This window comes from Coregonus clupeaformis, chromosome 7 (genome assembly GCF_020615455.1).
Source record: "Coregonus clupeaformis isolate EN_2021a chromosome 7, ASM2061545v1, whole genome shotgun sequence".
NCBI classification, from domain to species: domain Eukaryota; kingdom Metazoa; phylum Chordata; class Actinopteri; order Salmoniformes; family Salmonidae; genus Coregonus; species Coregonus clupeaformis.
This window is the reverse complement of record NC_059198.1, coordinates 34,931,831-34,949,766: the sequence shown is the minus strand read 5'-3', so window position 1 is coordinate 34,949,766 and position 17,936 is coordinate 34,931,831. Positions and strand designations below refer to the sequence as shown.

Below are 17,936 nucleotides of genomic sequence, written 5' to 3'. Positions count from 1 at the left end.
TAGTTTTTCAGGATAAAAAATTAAGTAATGAAGCTAAGCACAGACAAAATCCTAGAGGAAAACCTGACTCAATCTGCTTTCCGCCAGACACTGGTAGATTAATTCACCTTTCAGCAGGACAATAACCTAAAACACAAGGCCAAATCTACACTGGAGTTTCTTACCAAGGAGACAGTGAATGTTCCTGAGTGGCCGAGTTACAGTTTTGACTAAAATGTATGGCAAGACATGAAAATTGTTATCTAGCAATGATCAACAACCGGTTTGACAGAGCTTAAAGAATTTTGAAAAGAATAATGGGCAAATGTTGCACAATCCAGGTGTGGAAAGCTATTAGAGACTTACCCAGAAAGACTCACAGTTGTAATCACTGCCAAAGGTGCTTCTACAAAGTATTGACTCAGGGGTGTGAATACTAATGTTAATGGATTTCTGTATTTCATTTTCAATAAATGTGCAAACATTTCTAAAAACATGTTTTCACTTTGTCATTATGGGGTATTGTGTGTAGAAGGGTGAGAAAAGACATTTAGGCTGTAACAACAAAATGTGGAATAAGTCAAGGGGTATGAATACTTTCTGAAGGCACTGTATAACTTGGAATAAAGTGACAGATAGTAAACAGTAGCAGCAGCGTACAGTACGTTATATTGTATATTTCTATGTTTCAAAATCATAATGAAGTCATGTACAGTGGGGAAAAAAAGTATTTAGTCAGCCACCAATTGTGCAAGTTCTCCCACTTAAAAAGATGAGAGAGGCCTGTAATTTTCACCATAGGTACACGTCAACTATGACAGACAAAATGAGGAAAAATAATCCTGAAAATCACGTTGTAGGATTTTTAATGAATTTATTTGCAAATTATGGTGGAAAATAAGTATTTGGTCAATAACAAAAGTTTCTCAATACTTTGTATATACCCTTTGTTGGCAATGACACAGGTCAAACGTTTTCTGTAAGTCTTCACAAGGTTTTCACACACTGTTGCTGGTATTTTGGCCCATTCCTCCATGCTAATCTCCTCTAGAGCAGTGATGTTTTGGGGCTGTCGCTGGGCAACACAGACTTTCAACTCCCTCCAAAGATTTTCTATGGGGTTGAGATCTGGAGACTGGCTAGGCCACTCCAGGACCTTGAAATGCTTCTTACGAAGCCACTCCTTCGTTGCCCGGGCGGTGTGTTTGGGATCTCACGATACATGGCCCCATTCATTCTTTCCTTTACACGGATCAGTCGTCCTGGTCCCTTTGCAGAAAAACAGCCCCAAAGCATGATGTTTCCACCCCCATGCTTCACAGTAGGTATGGTGTTATTTGGATGCAACTCAGCATTCTTTGTCCTCCAAACACGACTGAGTTGAGTTTTTACCAAAAAAGTTATATTTTGGTTTCATCTGACCATATGACATTCTCCCAATCCTCTTCTGGATCATCCAAATGCACTCTAGCAAACTTCAGACGGGCCTGGACATGTACTGGCTTAAGCGGGGGACACGTCTGGCACTGCAGGATTTGAGTCCCTGGCGGCGTAGTGTGTTACTGATGGTAGGCTTTGTTACTTTGGTCCCAGCTCTCTGCAGGTCATTCACTAGGTCCCCCCGTGTGGTTCTGGGATTTTTGCTCACCGTTCTTGTGATCATTTTGACCCCACGGGGTGAGATCTTGCGTGGAGCCCCAGATCGAGGGAGATTATCAGTGGTCTTGTATGTCTTCCATTTCCTAATAATTGCTCCCACAGTTGATTTCTTCAAACCAAGCTGCTTACCTATTGCAGATTCAGTCTTCCCAGCCTGGTGCAGGTCTACAATTTTTGTTTCTGGTGTCCTTTGACAGCTCTTTGGTCTTGGCCATAGTGGAGTTTGGAGTGTGACTGTTTGAGGTTGTGGACAGGTGTCTTTTATACTGATAACAAGTTCAAACAGGTGCCATTAATACAGGTAACGAGTGGAGGACAGAGGAGCCTCTTAAAGAAGAAGTTACAGGTCTGTGAGAGCCAGAAATCGTGCTTGTTTGTAGGTGACCAAATACTTATTTTCCACCATAATTTTCAAATAAATTCATAAAAAATCCTACAATGTGATTTTCAGGAAAAAAAAATCTCAATTTGTCTGTCATAGTTGATGTGTACCTATGATGAAAATTACAGGCCTCTCTCATCTTTTTAAGTGGGAGAACTTGCACAATTGGTGGCTGACAATACTTTTTTCCCCCACTGTATGTGTGTGATTTCCACTAATCTTCACTTCTACAGTCTGAAAGGGAAAACCATTAAAAGGCCTACTTACAGTAGTGAGTTCATACATTTTAGTGCTGGGCCCCCGTGGGAATCGAACCCACAACCCTGGTGTTGCAAACGCCATGCTCTAACAACTGAGCCACACGGCTCAAATCACTTGCAATATGGTTTTGGAAAAATAAAACATGTACAATGTACAGTGCGTTAAGAAAGTATTCATACCCTTTGACTTATTCCCCATTTTGTTGTGTTACAGCCTGAATTCAAAATGGCTTAAATGAATCAACACACAATACCCCATAATAACAAAGTGAAAACATGTATTTAGACATTTTTGCAAATTTATTGAAAATGAAATACAGAAATATCTCATTTACATACACTACCGGCCAAAGGTTTTAGAACACCTACTCATTCAAGGGTTTTTCTTTATTTGTAGTATTTTCTACATTGTAGAATAATAGTGAAGACATCAAAACTATGAAAAAACACATATGGAAAGATGTAGTAACCAAAAAAGTGTTAAACAAATCAAAATACATTTTATATTTGAAATTCTTCAAATAGCCACCCTTTGCCTTGATGACAGCTTTGCACAAAACAGAAATACCTTATTTACGTAAGTATTCAGACCCTTTGCTATGAGACTCGAAATTGAGCTCAAGGTGCATCCTGTTTCCATTGATCATCCTTGAGATGTTTCTACAACTTGATTGGAGTCCACCTGTGGTAAATTCAATTGATTGGACATGATTTGGAAAGGCACACACATACGTTCTGAAGGCACTGTATGTGTGTGATTGCCACTAATCTTCTGTGAAGTATGTGTACCCCTCATCTACAGGCTGAAGGGGAATACAGTTCAAAGGCATACAGCAGGGGTTGGCAACAGGACAGGGTCCAAAAAGACTGTAAAATCACCAGGAATTCACCCAAAAATTAGTATTCCCACAAAAAAAAATAATTGAGAGCGATATTATGGTCATTGGTTTTGTATGCGTCAAGACAAATATTTTGCCAATCTCCATTGTGGCTAAAGGATTAGGATGAAAATTGTATTGGGACAATTATATTGGACAATTTAGTCACTACAGCCGTTATCCTCGCTAGTGGAGGGTGCACAAATTATTGAAAACAGGGACCTGTGCCAATCATTTCACACCTATATTTTTGAAATTTTGTTGTATTACTTGTTAAACAAAATCTCTTGCTCAAAAAAATCCTATAGGATTCCCCAAAAAAATCCAATAGAAAATCATATCAGATTTTGAAACCTATCCTATAGGATAAAACCCTAGACTATATTTTAACTCCTATGGGATTCTATCCTATAGGATTTTATCATATAGAATCCCATAAGAGTCCAATAGGAATGGTTAAAAAATCTGATAGGATTTCTCTATTGGTCATACTGCAAATTAACATGCAGCCTTGAATCACTCCATATTGGGATGGTGTGTTGAAGAGGTTGAGAACCTCATGGAATTATCACTGGTGTAGGCAAATATATAGAGATTGTGCTCTGGAGACATGGGAGAGAGGCGTTTCTCAGTTTACTGGTCTTTAATCTTGATTGCGGTTTAACGTGTTCAGGTTTCTGTCCCATATTTAGCTGTGAGATGTCCAATAAAGCTGTGTTTATCCAATTGTATACCCATACAATGTGGTCTGAAATAACAATGAATAGAATTATATCAATACTATGATTTGACAGGTTATAATAAGTAGGCAGGGCAAACAAACGGTCTGCTGCACAGTCACTATAGAAGGTATTTCTAGAGCGCCCGGTTAAATTGTGCAAAAGATAATTGTTTTACTTTGTAAATGGTTAAACTAGTGAGATGCGTATACTATCAGCCTAAATTGAAATGTTGATTTATTTTTACATATTCGATTATTTTATATTGCGCACATTTCCTGTACGTGGACAGTATGTGTTACTACATTACATGTTTTAACCACATCGAATTGAGGGTAATTGCACATCCTTTTTACCTCAGATTAGTGATGTTATTATAAACGTTTATAGTAATGACAATAACAACATCGATTGCTTAAAAACAGATCAATATCATTGTTGATTTTGTCATACGTGCTGGCGGTCTTACATGCTGACTAGACCGGGCGCGCAAGTGTGCCATCGCGCGCATGTTGATTTTGTCCACCCACAACAGACACGATCAGGACACGCAGGTTGAAATATCAAAATGAACTCTGAACCAACTATATTAATTTGGGGTCGAAAAGCATTAAACATTTATGGCAATTTAACTAGCTAGCTTGCTGTTGTTAGCTAATTTGTCCTGGGATATAAACTTTGGGTTGTTATTTTACCTGAAATGCACAAGGTCCTCTGCTCCGACAATTAATCCACAGATAAAAGGGTAAACCAAGTTAATTTCTAGTAATCTCTCCTCCTTCAGGCTTCTTCTTCTTCTTTGGACTTTATATGGCAGTTGGCAACCAACTTTAATGTGCATTACCACCACCAACTGGACTGGAGTGTGGACCTCAGTTCATCTTTCAATCACCCACGAGGGTATATGCTCCTAAAAACCAATGAGGAGATGGGAGAGGCGGGACTTGCAGCGCATCAAGTGTCACAAATAGAACCAAGTTCTATTTTAGCATCTGGCTTCGCAGACGCGTGCAAGCAGTGTAGCTGCAATGATTGAATAACATCTATGTGTACATTTATTTGCAATACATTTGTGGTCAGGATGTTAAGATGTAGAATTCTACTATCATTTTCAAACTGAAATGGCAGGGAAAATTCGGCGCGCTCTGTATAAAATTGTTGTCCTTACACCTATACATGGATTTGAGCGTCAAACTATCACTCAAATAACAGCCAACAGTCACTGTTGATATTCTATGGTGGGTCGTGATTTGTTGAAAATAAATAACAAAGCAACTGATTTGTTTCCTTCCACGTTTCGGCAGCCTCCCAAAACTTCCATTCGACATTCTATTATTTAGATTACTGTCTTCAGCAAATGATCTTCTAACCAGTGATATTAAATATTTTCTCAGATTCAGTGTTGCCTTTGAACAGTGTTCGTTTAAACAGTGCATACATCACAAACGTTTGCATCACTCCAAAATGAAGCTGGTTGTCTTCAGCATGTTGTCCTCTAATGAGTGTCCAGTAGGATTCCAATAGGATTCTGATAGAGGTGATTCTATTGGACTTATTTTTTCCTATTGGAAATAAAAAGTAATCATATTGGATCCTATAAGATTCTCGCAGTCTTATAGAATTTTGTGTCACCTCTATCAGAATCCTATTGGACAATTATTTTTCCTATTGGAAATAGAAATGTAATCCGATTGGATCCTATAAGATTTTGTCATCCCAATCAGAATCCTATTTTATACCTTTTGATTTTTTTAGCATAGAATATAGCTCAGTATTTGTATTATTTATTTTATACAGTCTTTTTTACTCAGCTTTATCAAGGGTACCAATCATTTTGTAGGTGACTGTAGATAATGAATAACCATCATCTCTCTCACACACACACTTCCCCCTCTCTCTCTCTTTCTCTCTTCATCAGACATTCTTCAGTGGCAGCACCACTTTATATCAGAGAATGAAGCTCTACATCGAGGACATGTGGAATAAATGTGACATCACGGCCATCTCACTCTTTGCGCTGGGAATGTGCTGCAGGTGTTTGTATATATATTTTTAAATATATTTTTTATTTCACCTTTATTTAACCAGGTAAGCCAGTTGAGAACAAGTTCTCATTTACAACTGCGACCTAGCCAAGATAAAGCAAAGCAGTGCGATAAAAACAACAACACAGAGTTACATATGGGGTAAAACAAAACATAAAGTCAAAAATACAACAGAAAATATATATACAGTGTGTGCAAATGTAGCAAGTTATGGAGGTAAGGCAATAAATAGGCTATAGTGCAAAATAATTACAATTAATATTAACACTGGAATGATAGATGTGCAAGAGATGATATTGGGGTGCAAATGAGCAAAATAAATAACAATATGGGGATGAGGTAGTTGGGTGGGCTAAGTTCAGATGGGCTGTGTACAGGTGCAGTGATCGGTAAGCTGCTCTGACAACTGATGCTTAAAGTGAGTGAGGGAGATAAGAGTCTCCAGCTTCAGAGATTTTTGCAATTCGTTCCAGTCATTGGCAGCAGAGAACTGGAAGGAATGGCGGCCAAAGGAGGTGTTGGCTTTGGGGATGACCAGTGAGATATACCTGCTGGAGCGCATACTACGGGTGGGTGTTGCTATGGTGACCAATGAGCTAAGATAAGGCGGGGATTTGCATAGCAGTGATTTATAGATGGCCTGGAGCCAGTGGGTTTGGCGACGAATATGTAGTGAGGACCAGCCAACAAGAGCGTACAGGTCACAGTGGTGGGTAGTATATGGGGCTTTGGTGACAAAACGGATGGCACTGTGATAGACTACATCCAATTTGCTGAGTACAGTGTTGGAGGCTATTTTGTAAATGACATTGCCGAAGTCAAGGATCGGTAGGATAGTCAGTTTTACGAGGGCATGTTTGGCAGCATGAGTGAAGGAGGCTTTGTTGCGAAATAGGAAGCCGATTCTAGATTTAACTTTGGATTGGAGATTCTTAATGTGAGTCTGGAAGGAGAGTTTACAGTCTAACCAGACACCTAGGTATTTGTAGTTGTCCACATACTCTAGGTCAGACCCGTCGAGAGTAGTGATTCTAGTCGGGTGGGCGGGTGCCAGCAGCGTTCGATTGAAGAGCATGCATTTAGTTTTACTAGTGTTTAAGAGCAGTTGGAGGCTACTGAAGGAGTGTTGTATGGCATTGAAGCTCGTTTGGAGGTTTGTTAACACAGTGTCCAATGAAGGGCCAGATGTATACAAAATGGTGTCGTCTGCGAGAGGTGGATCTGAGAGTCACCAGCAGCAAGAGCGACATCATTGATATACACGGAGAAAAGAGTCGGCCCAAGAATTGAACCCTGTGGCACCCCCATAGAGACTGCCATAGGTCCAGACAACAGGCCCTCCGATTTGACACATTGAACTCTATCTGAGAAGTAGTTGGTGAACCAGGCGAGACAGTCATTTGAGAAACCAAGGCTATTTAGTCTGCCAATAAGAATGCGGTGGTTGACAGAGTCGAAAGCCTTGGCCAGGTCAATGAAGACGGCTGCACAGTACTGTCTATTATCGATCGCGGTTATAATATCGTTTAGGACCTTGAGCGTAGCTGAGGTGCACCCATGACCAGCTCGGAAACCGGATTGCATAGCGGAGAAGGTACGGTGGGATTCGAAATGGTCGGTGATCTGTTTGTTAACTTGGCTTTCAAAAACTTTCGAAAGGCAGGGCAGGATGGATATAGGTCTGTAACAGTTTGGATCTAGAGTGTCACCCCCTTTGAAGAGGGGGATGACCGTGGCAGCTTTCCAATCTCTGGGGATCTCAGACGTTACGAAAGAGAGGTTGAACAGGCTAGTAATAGGGGTGCGACAATTTCGGGCGGCTAGTTTTAGAAAGAAAGGGTCCAGATTGTCTAGCCCAGATGATTTGTAGGGGTCCAGATTTTGCAGCTCTTTCAGAACATCAGCTGTCTGAATTTGTGTGAAGGAGAAGCGGGGGGCGGGGGCATGGGCAAGTTGCAGCGGAGGGTGCAGAGCTGGTGGCCGGCGTAGTGGTAGCCAGGTGGAAAGCATGGCCAGCCGTAGCAAAATGCTTGTTGAAATTCTCGATTATTGTAGATTTATCGGTGGTGATAGTGTTTCCTAGCCTTAGTGCAGTGGGAAGCTGGGAGGAAGTGCTCTTATTCTCCATGGACTTTACAGTGTCCCAAAACTTTTTGGAGTTAGTGCTACAGGATGCAAATTTCTGTTTGAAAAAGTTAGCCTTTGCTTTCCTAACTGCTTGTGTATATTGGTTCCTAACTTCCCTGTAAAGTTGCATATCGCGGGGGCTATTTGATGCTAATGCATTTAGATGTACACTGACTATACAAAACATTAAGAACATTAAGCTCTTTCCATGACAGACTGATCAGGTGAATGCTATGATCCCTTATTGATGTCACTTGTTAAATCCACTTCAATCAGTATAGATGAAGGGGAGACAGGTTAAAGAAGGATTTTTAAATTTTGAGACAATTGAGACATGATTGTGTATGTGTGCCATTCAGTGGGAGAATGGGCAAGACAAAATATTGAAGTGCCTTTGAACGGGGTATGGTAGTAGGTGCCAGGCGCACCGGTTTGTGTCAAGAACTGCAACGCTACTGGGTTTTTCACGCTCAACAGTTTCCTGTGTGTATCAAGAATGATTCACTACCCAAAGGACATCCAGCCAACTTGACACAACTGTGGGAAGCATTGGAGTCAACATGGGTCAGCATCCCTGTGGAATGCTTTCGACACCTTGTAGAGTCCATGCCCCTACGAATTGAGGCTGTTCTGAGGGCAAAAGGGGGAGGGGTGCAACGTGTTTATGTTTCTGTGTGTCGATGTAAACAATACTTTTTATTTCTATTATTATTTTAAATGTATGTAGTTCTGTCCTTGAGCTGTTCTTGTCTATTAATGTAACGTATTATGTCATATCTTATGTTTTGTATATGAACCCCAGGAAGAGTAGCAGCTGCATCAGCAACAGCTAATGGGTATCCTAATAAATAAATACATATATGGATTGTGTGTGTGTGTGTCCCTGTGACTATAACCAGGCATTTGTTGTGTGTTCTAGAATGTTCCCGTGGTCCTATGAGTTTGGCCGTGCTGTGTTGGCTGTGGACTACATGGTGTTTACCCTCCGTCTCATCCACATCTTCGCCATCCACAAACAGCTGGGACCCAAGATCATCATTGTTGAGAAAATGGTGAGGGCTTTCTAAAGTAAAATAGAAAACCCTGTGCACTGCAGTGCGTCTAAATAGTAGACTTAGACATTGCGTCGTTGTATCTGTCTCATTATGGCGTCTGTGAGAGCATGGACAGAGCTATTGAGGCCATCTACATTTTAAAGGAGTCCATTTTCTTCTTCTACTACTTCTATGAGTTGGCAAACAAACTGAAAGGGTGCCAAAGATGGTGGATAAATTAAGATTAACGACTCCACCATTTAGATTTTTCCTGTCTGTGTAAGTGGATGTTCCCTCTCTCGCGTGAGAATGCTTTCCTGCGTGAGCTCACGGTTCCTCTATAATCTCTGGGATGCTCACACAAGAGAGGGAATAGCTGGATTTGGTCTACTTAGTGTCCCCTCCCCACTCTGCTCGCCCCACCCGTCCTGCCCCGACATATGAGATGTAGACCAAAGCGGCCCTGCCCCGATCAGAAAAAATAAGGGAGTGGGATGTCTCGCTTTATCTACTGTCTCTGAAGGTACATACTGCCACCTAGAGTGTGTTGTTAGAACAGGTATAAAGCCAATGTTTGCGATTTATTGCCACCTGCAGTTATGGAATGTTTGCTCATACAGTTGAAGTCGGAAGTTTACATGCACTTAGGTTGGAGTCATTAAAAGTAATTTTTCAACCACTCCACAAATATCTTGTTAACAAACTATAGTTTTGGCAAGTCGGTTAGGACATCTACTTTGTGCATGACACAAGTAATTTTTCCAACAATTGTTTACAGACCGATTATTTCACTTATAATTCACTGTATCAAAATTCCAGTGGGTCAGAAGTTTACATACACTAAGTTGACTGTGCCTTTAAACAGCTTGGAAAATACCAGAAAATGATGTCATGGCTTTAGAAGCTTCTGACATCATTTGAGTCAATTGGAGGTGTACCTGTGGATGTATTTCAAGGCCTACCTTCAAACTCAGTGCCTCATGGGAAAATCAAAAGAAATCAGCCAAGACCTCCACAAGTCTGGTTCATCCTTGGGAGCAATTTCCAAACCCTGAAGGTACCACGTTCATCTGTACAAACAATAGTACGCAAGTATAAACACCATGGGACCACGCAGCCGTCATACTGCTCAGGAAGGAGACGCATTCTGTCTCCTAGAGATGAATGTACTTTGGTGCGAAAAGTGCTAATCAATCCCAGAACAACAGCAAAAGGACCATTTGAAGATGCTGGAGGAAACAGGTACAAAAGTATCTATATCCACAGTAAAATGAGTCCTATATCGACATAACCTGAAAGGCCGCTCAGCAAGGAAGAAGCCACTGCTCCAAAACCGCCATAAAAAAGCCAGACTACGGTTTGCAACTGCACATGGGGACAAAGATCGTACTTTTTGGAGAAATGTGGTCTGATGAAACAAAAATAGAACTGTTTGGCCATAATGACCATCGTTATGTTTGGAGGAAAAAGGGGGTCGCTTGCAAGCCGAAGAACACCATCCCAACCGTGAAGCACGGGGGTGGCAGCATCATGCTGTGGGGGTACTTTGCTGCTGGAGGGACTGGTGCACTTCACAAAATAGAATACATTATTAGGAAAGACAATTATGTAGAGATATTGAAGCAACATCTCAAGACATCAGTCAGGAAGTTAAAGCTTGGTCGTAAATGGGTCTTCCAAATGGACAATGACCCCAAGCATACTTCCAAAGTTGTGGCAAAATGGCTTAAGGACAACAAAGTCAAGGTATTGGAGTGGCCATCACAAAGCCCCGACCTCAATCCAATAGAACATTTGTGGGCAGAACTGAAAAAGCGTGTGCGAGCAAGGAGGCCTACCATCCTGATTCAGTTACACCAGCTCTGTCAGGAGGAAGGGGCCAAAATTCACCCAACTTATTGTGGGAAGCTTGTGTAAGGCTACCCGAAATGTTTGACCCAAGTTAAACAATTTAAAGGCAATGCTACCAAATACTAATTGAGTGTATGTAAACTTCTGACCCACTGGGAATGTGATGAAATAAATAAAAGCTGAAATAAATCATTCTCTCTACTATTATTCTGACATTTCACATTCTTAAAATAAAGTGGTTATCCTAACTGACCTAAGATAGGGAATTTTTACTAGGATTAAAGGTCAGAAATTGTGAAAAACTGAGTTTAAATGTATTTGGCTAAGGTGTATGTAAACTTCCGACTTCAACTGTAAGTATAATTGGTTGAGCATTCCTGATGACCTGCATGGAATCATGTGATCCATCCTTAACCCATAGGAAGTCCCACCCAGTTGACTACTTAAAAATTGTAAAAGTCCTTAATGGCGCTGGCCATGCTAAAATGGGCTTTTGGGCACTAGAGTCGTCTATCTATCGCTATGGTCTAGATTCAGGTGCTGGTTTTGGCAGTAACAACTAGTATCCAAAAGAAAGTGTCAAAACTGCACACAAGAACAGGTGACGCCATTTTCCCCGATGAATATTCTGTTCCCCTCCTGATTGGCAGATGAAAGACATCTTCTTCTTCCTGTTCTTCCTGGCGGTGTGGCTCCTGGCCTACGGCGTAGCCAATCAGGCGCTGCTCTACTCCTACGACCCCCGTCCCGGTTGGATATTTCGCAGAGTGTTCTACAGGCCATACCTCCACATATTTGGACAGATCCCCATACACGAAATGGATGGTGCGTTGATGTTTGTGTATGAATGTGGTTTGCATGTGTATGTAACATAGTATATTCTCACCTAGATATCATAAGATTAATGCACTAACAGTAAATCGCTCTGGATTAGAGAGTCTGCTGAATAAATAAAAAATAAATATATTACTGGTTTCTCTTTCTCTGTTCTTTCATTCCTCTCTCTCCCTGTATCCCCTCTCAATCCCTTACTTCAACCCAATCTACCCTCTTTACCCTACCATTTTAAATATGTATTTTCACACCCCTCCTCCTGCTTCTTCCCATCCTTTCAAACTCTCCCCTTCTCACCGTCTCCCGCCCTCCTCTCCCTATCTCTGTCCTTAGCTGATAAACTGGAGGAGGGGAGAGAGTGCACCAATAACGCCACCCTGGTCAAGGCGGGGGCAGAGCCCTGCATGAGTACCGACCACAATTGGCTGGTGGTCATCTTATTGGTCATCTTCCTGCTGGTCACCAACATCCTCCTGGTCAACCTGCTCATTGCCATGTTCAGGTAATGGACCCTCTGTCTGTCCCTCTTTCACTCTCTGTCCATCTTTCACTCTCTCTGGCAAATTCACATTGACGAGAGTTGAGGAGATTATCGAGAGATACCTTAGAGATGTTTTAATTCTCGAGACATTACTGTAATATTAGTCTCACGTAGCCATACCTCCAAATCACATTTGCTGTCACGCTTCCCTTGGAGATCTGCAGAATTTTGTATAGCCAAAACAGTTTGAATCGTCCACTGATTTTTATTAAATGTTACATTTCAAGAACCCTCCCCCATATGCCTGATTTTGTGCCATGAACTTCCCCAGGCTTTACATTTAGGCAAGCCTGGTTCTCGACGAGGCTACTGTATTTCAAACTTGCTAATTTCTTACGTCTCGAGCGCTACCTCCGGAGGTCACACACAACACTAGCCCGACAGCTTCCCCCTTCCAGACAGGGCAGTGTAAGCAAAATTGTCTTGTTCAGACCAACACTCCTACAGTATAAATCGTAATAGCAGAGCAAGGTTTTTGAAGCAGCTAAAATGAATATGCATTTTCCTTATATTAAAAAGCGAACAGAAAAACAAGTATGAACTGCCCAGTGAATTAACTTTTTTAGTTGCAATCTGCATTTTTTCATGTAATGATTTGCATGATATTGATTAAATGAAGCATGGTTTGTTCTAAGGTAGGCCGAAAACCAATCTAGCTAAACCCTATGAAAGTCCTGCCTACTTCCCTTATATTCGTATTCCTGGATTATTTGACTTCTTACCTGATGCCTTTCATGAAATATTTTTTTCTTAATCGAAAACCTTCATAAAAAACATAATTTACATATTATGCAAATATAAATTTCGTCCCGATACCTCTACTTCAACTTTCTTCAATGAGAATAAGCTCTCTGTCCCTCTTACCCATCTAGCACCCCCTTCCATATCCCTTTTTCACTCTCTTTGTATTCCCCTCGACAGATCGTCACTCATTCAGTAGGCCCCTCTAATACGTGGGCTGAATTCCTGATTTTATCTAGTTCCTCACTGTGTCTTGGAATAGTGATGTTGGATTTAATTTAATCAACTTGTTTTATTTGAGTGTTGTCCTAATGGCATATATTTTTCTGGCTCTGCTTTCATGTGTGTCATTAGGGCCCAAAACGTCATGAACTAAAAAGTAGAATAAAACCAATATTTCTTTATATGAGCGAGAGTCACCTATTCCCTGATATTCAGCCTTTTCACTGTCTCTCTCTCTCTGTCTTTCCTCCAGTCACACGTTCTCCAAAGTGCAGGAACACAGCGACACCTACTGGAAGTTCCAGCGCTACAACCTGATCGTGGAGTACCACTCCAGACCCTGTCTGGCACCACCCTTCATCCTCATCTCCCACCTCCACCTCATCATCAAGAGACACATCCGCAAGATCCCCTCCACGAAGATCAAACACTTTGGTGAGAGAGGGAGGGAGGGAGAGGGAATGGGAGGGAGAGAGTGAGTAGGGGAGGGAGAAAGGCAGAGTGAGGGAGGAAAACAGGGCCGGCGCCAGAACGAATCAGTTGGACAGGCATTTGATTTCTATAGGTTGGCACGTTTTTTCACAGGACCTCCTATGTATAAAAAATATAAATCATTGGTTTTATAGTAAAGACATGTAATTTAACTGTAAAAATGTATTACCTTTTAATGTGGCATGTCTGCTCGCGTCTCGGTCAAATAAATGATCATAATGCCGGCCCTGTAGCAGGATCAATGATCAGATAATTCACATCAAGTATTGAAAAAAAAAAACTTCAAGTATTTTAGAAGTCCACTTCCATTTTCCTTCAAGTGTATTTTTCTCATTTTCTCTTCTTCCCAATATCTTTGTACTTCCCCTCCTCTTCTATCCCTCCTTCAGTTCTGGAGATCCATGGTAGGGAGGCCAGTAGACTGAACACGTGGGAGGCCATCCAGAAGGAGAATATACTGTTTGCCCAGAACAAACGAGAGAGAGAGAAAGACTCAGAGAGACTCAAACGTACCTCCGTCAAGTGAGACATCTCTTCATCTCTCTCCTAGACTAAATGCCAGATTCATTTAACAGCTTCAGTTAACAGCTCGGCTTCTATCTGGCCTATGAATAGAATGGTTGAAATGCTGTAGCTGATGGGTTCTCCTGTGTTAGGGATCGGGTCAATAACATTTTAAATTCATGAATCGAACTTCAATTCACTTCCTGTGTTCCTGAATTGACTGAGAGGTGAATTGACCCCTAACCTGTGTTGTGGTCCTGTGTTGTGGTCGTGTTGGAAGAGTGGACAGTGTATTAAAGCAGATGGCAGAGATCCGGGACCACGACCGCAGGCTGAGAATGCTGGAGACAGAGGTTAGTGTCAGCCTGGGCCGGTGCCACTGGTCGCAGAGCACACACAGGCTGCAAACACCCTGCTTTATCTGCCCAGTGGCAACCTGTCACACGTGCCAGAAGTTTCAGTGGTCCTTAATGGGCGGGATGGTTTAGTGGGTGTGTGTGTGGGTCTGTGCACGCACGTGTGTTTGTTAGTGAGTAATCATAAGTATGTGTGTGTCTGAATTTGGACTGTAGCTGTTGCATCTGCCTGCTCAGCACTGAACAGACCACATCCGTCATGGTTCTCTCTCTCGCTCTCTCTTTCTCTCTCTCCGTCTCTCTCACATTTCCAGTTGGAGTACTGTACTAGTGCCCTCTCCTGGATGACGGAAGCTCTCTCTCAGAGTAACTTGATAAAGACCACACGTCCTCCGCCCGCTCTCAGAGGTAAGGTTGCATACAGATATATGTTATACATACAGTATATATGATATAGGTTACATATGTGCTCTATTTCTATGCAAGGTTGCCTCCTACCTCTCCAGTCATGGAATATAAAATGTAAATTCACTTTATTGATCCCAGCACATTTTATTACTTGATTTTATGTACTAATTCCGGTTTCTGTTGTGTTTTCTCTTTCAGATCTGACCCCAATCTCTCCAACTATCTGACAAATGTCTGATGGAGAATAGTGAAATCTAGATGTGCACACACACGCCTCTTAGCTGTCAATTGATGTTGATGATGACAAATGTTCCTCTTGTGGATCAGGGGTAGGTGTGTGTTATCGCTTTAAACACACACACACACACACACACACACACACACACACACACACACACACACACACACACACACACCTACAATCACTGTCACTCAGGGCCAAAGAATATCAAGCAATGCCAAACATGGACTCAATGCTCATTCAGCCATCCTTTCAATGTCGTTTTTAAGCGTTGATCATTTGAACTGCTACCATTTTGTATGTGGACAATCTGTTCTTAATGTAATATGTACAGACCTTTTTAAAAGGTGCAATTAAAATGACTCTACCCCCATAATGACATGACCAAGTACAAACACATTCAACCTGACACAATCACAAAAACCCACATTGTTTGTATGTTGCTTTTTGGTGTTGCACTCGAAAAGACGCTCCAGTAGCCGTTTTCTGCAGTCAATGACCAAAAGCGACCTCTTTGGCCTCATGGGTGGAATGTTATTAATGTTTTTCATAATTTCATAATTAATAAAGATATATAAATACAACATAAATCCGGTGTTTCTATGTCAAACAATTTTGTTATATTTCAGTGTTCTGTGATGTACAGTCATGGTCAAAAGTTTTGAGAATGCCACAAATATACATTTTCACAAAGTCTGCTGCCTCAGTTTTTATGATGGCAATTTGCATATACTCCAGAATGTTATGAAGAGTGATCAGATGAATTGCAATTAATTGCAAAGTCCCTCTTTGCCATGAAAATGAACTTAATCCCCAAAAAACATTTATACTGCATTTCAGCCCTGCCACAAAAGGACCAGCTGACATCATGTCAGTGATTCTCTCATTAACACAGGTGAGAGTGTTGACGAGGACAAGGCTGGAGATCACTATGTCATGCTGATTGAGTTAGAATAACAGACTGGAAGCTTTAAAAGGAGGGTGGTGCTTGAAATCATTGTTCTTCCTCTGTTAACCATGGTTACCTGCAAGGAAACACGTGTCGTCATAATTGCTTTGCCAGGCAAGGATATTGCTGCTAGTAAGATTGCACCTAAATCAACCATTTATTGGATGATCAAGAACGTCAAGGAGAGAGGTTCAATTGTTGTGAAGAAGGCTTCAGGGCGCCCAAGAAAGTCCAGCAAGCGCCAGGACCGTCTCCGAAAGTTGATTCAGCTGCGGGATCGGGGCACCACCAGTGCAGAGCTTGCTCAGGAATGGCAGCAGACAGGTGTGAGTGCATCTGCACGCACAGCGAGGCAAAGACTTTTGGAGGATGGCCTGGTGTCAAGAAGGGCAGCGAGGAAGCCACTTCTCTCCAGGAAAAACATCAGTGACAGACTGATATTCTGCAAAAGGTACAGGGATTGGACTGCTGAGGACTGGGGTAAAGTCATTTTCTCTGATGAATCCCCTTTCTGATTGTTTGGGGCATCCGGAAAAAACTTGGGGAACAAAACATCGACATTTTGGGTCCATGGCCAGGAAACTCCCCAGACCTTAATCCCATTGAGAACTTGTGGTCAATCCTCAAGAGGCGGGTGGACAAACAAAAACCCATAAATTCTGACAAACTCCAAGCATTGATTCTGCAAGAATGGGCTGCCATCAGTCAGGATGTGGCCCAGAAGTTAATTGACAGCATGCCAGGGTGGATTGCAGAGGTCTTGAAAAAGAAGACTCTTTGCATAAACTTAATGTAATTGTCAATAAAAGCCTTTGACACTTATGGAATGCTTGTAATTATACTTCAGTATACCATAGTAACATCTGACAAAAATATCTAAAAACACTGAAGCAGCAAACTTTGTGAAGACCAATACTAATGTCACTTTTGACCACGACTGTATATAAAGTGCAATTTTGGAATGCAAACTCAAAATTGAATACATTTCAACTCTACATCTGACATGGTACAGGTGTCTTCTTTTTTTAAGCCCATAACCATGTATGTGAGGTGTATATTTTTGTATCAAAGTAGATCTGTTTAAGACTACCAAGAATCACTCTGTGTGACCCTGATTTAGCCCACTGCAGTAAAAGGTTAAGGGCTAGATTCAATCAGTTCTACCTTAACCCGCGATAACCGGAAACTGCATAGCAGTTTCATTGTTTTTATTTAGGCGATGTCGGAGGTGTAACTGTGTTGGAGCTGTCAAATCAGCAAATGGCTCCCGGCATTATACCTATCGCGGACATTGCCATTGGATGTGCAGAGTCGCATTAGTAATAATCGCATGCAGCCTTGTTTCAAGTTCGAACACTGGAATGTGTGTTGTAATCTACACCTTGATTAGGCTGATAAATAGAAAATTATAACAAAATAATGAGGATTTAAGTGTCATTATTTCTATGTCGCATACACTAGGGTTCTCCAACCTTTTCGTGAGCTACTCATTTTTTTCTAGCTTTCAAATAAGCACATTCTTCTCTTCTCCTCTCCCCTGCAACTCTTCCCCGGGTTCTTAGTGTACAATATAACTGTTTTCTGTCAATATACCTGGTAAAATAATGGTTAACAAACAACTCGAAGGGTGCCCTATAAAATACATTTTCCCCAAATTATGTTTTCTCAGTTACATTTTTCCTGGTTTTAGATTTGTTTTGTTTTCCACTCTCAA

General features: G+C 41.4%; 1 protein-coding gene across 1 annotated transcript in view; it reads left to right on the top strand.

The window, feature by feature from the left end:
* Positions 1-15,427, top strand: part of LOC121550784 (transient receptor potential cation channel subfamily M member 4-like) — an 87,007-nt gene extending 71,580 nt beyond the window's left edge. Inside the window, exons 19-27 of the mRNA XM_045221377.1 lie at positions 5,796-5,911; positions 8,969-9,101; positions 11,585-11,759; positions 12,102-12,270; positions 13,526-13,707; positions 14,154-14,286; positions 14,549-14,621; positions 14,939-15,032; positions 15,231-15,427. Coding sequence (XP_045077312.1) covers positions 5,796-5,911; positions 8,969-9,101; positions 11,585-11,759; positions 12,102-12,270; positions 13,526-13,707; positions 14,154-14,286; positions 14,549-14,621; positions 14,939-15,032; positions 15,231-15,259 — 1,104 coding nt within the window. The 3' untranslated portion in view covers positions 15,260-15,427. The remainder of the gene's footprint in view (positions 1-5,795; positions 5,912-8,968; positions 9,102-11,584; positions 11,760-12,101; positions 12,271-13,525; positions 13,708-14,153; positions 14,287-14,548; positions 14,622-14,938; positions 15,033-15,230) is intronic.
* The last annotated feature ends 2,509 nt before the right edge of the window (positions 15,428-17,936 follow it).